At 39.7% G+C, this 663-nt stretch overlaps 1 protein-coding gene across 1 annotated transcript; it reads left to right on the top strand.

The window, feature by feature from the left end:
- LOC138905247 (uncharacterized) lies at nucleotides 1–663 on the top strand. The gene is made up of 2 exons (XM_070193752.1): nucleotides 1–312; nucleotides 448–663. The coding sequence occupies exons 1-2, from the start codon at nucleotides 1–3 to the stop codon at nucleotides 661–663; spliced, it is 528 nt and encodes a 175-aa protein (XP_070049853.1).

Genomic DNA, 663 nt, shown 5'->3' on the forward strand with positions numbered 1-663 from the left:
ATGAGGATTGTAATCCTAAGTCGAAACAAGCTAGGTTTCATAGACGACACATGCAAAAAGGAGAATTACGGTACAAATCTCGTTGACCTCTGGGAATGTTGTAATGCGATTGTACTATCTTGGTTGATGAACTGTGTTTCACCGAAATTACTGAGTGGAATGGTGTATTCCTCAAATGCTAGTGCGATATGGGATGATTTGAAAGAGCGTTTTGATAAGGTGGATTGTTCTAGGAGTTTTCAGATCCACAAAGAAATTGCTTTTGCTAGTCAGGGCACTAGCTTAATTTCAACTTACTTCTCAAAATTGAGAGTGCCTTGGGCAGAATTTTATAGTTTGGCACCAATTCTTGGCTATGACTGTGCCAAATCTCGTGAATTCGTTCAGTTTATGGAGCGCCAAAAGCTTCTACAGTTTCTGATGGGGCTAAATGAGTCATACTAACAGGCTCAGAGTCAGCTCTTGATGATGGTCCCAGTACCATCAGTGAATAAGGCGTATTCTATGCTAATGGAATGTGAAAGCGAAAAGACTATGGCAAATGCTTCTGCTAATCTAGATGCTGGTGAAATGGCTGCCTTGTTGACAAATAGGGTTGGAAATCAGCCAAAGAAGAACTATAATCTCTACTGTAATTACTGCAAATTAAAAAGGTCATATTAG

The sequence above is a fragment of the Nicotiana tomentosiformis genome, chromosome 2 (genome assembly GCF_000390325.3).
Source record: "Nicotiana tomentosiformis chromosome 2, ASM39032v3, whole genome shotgun sequence".
Lineage (NCBI taxonomy): Eukaryota > Viridiplantae > Streptophyta > Magnoliopsida > Solanales > Solanaceae > Nicotiana > Nicotiana tomentosiformis.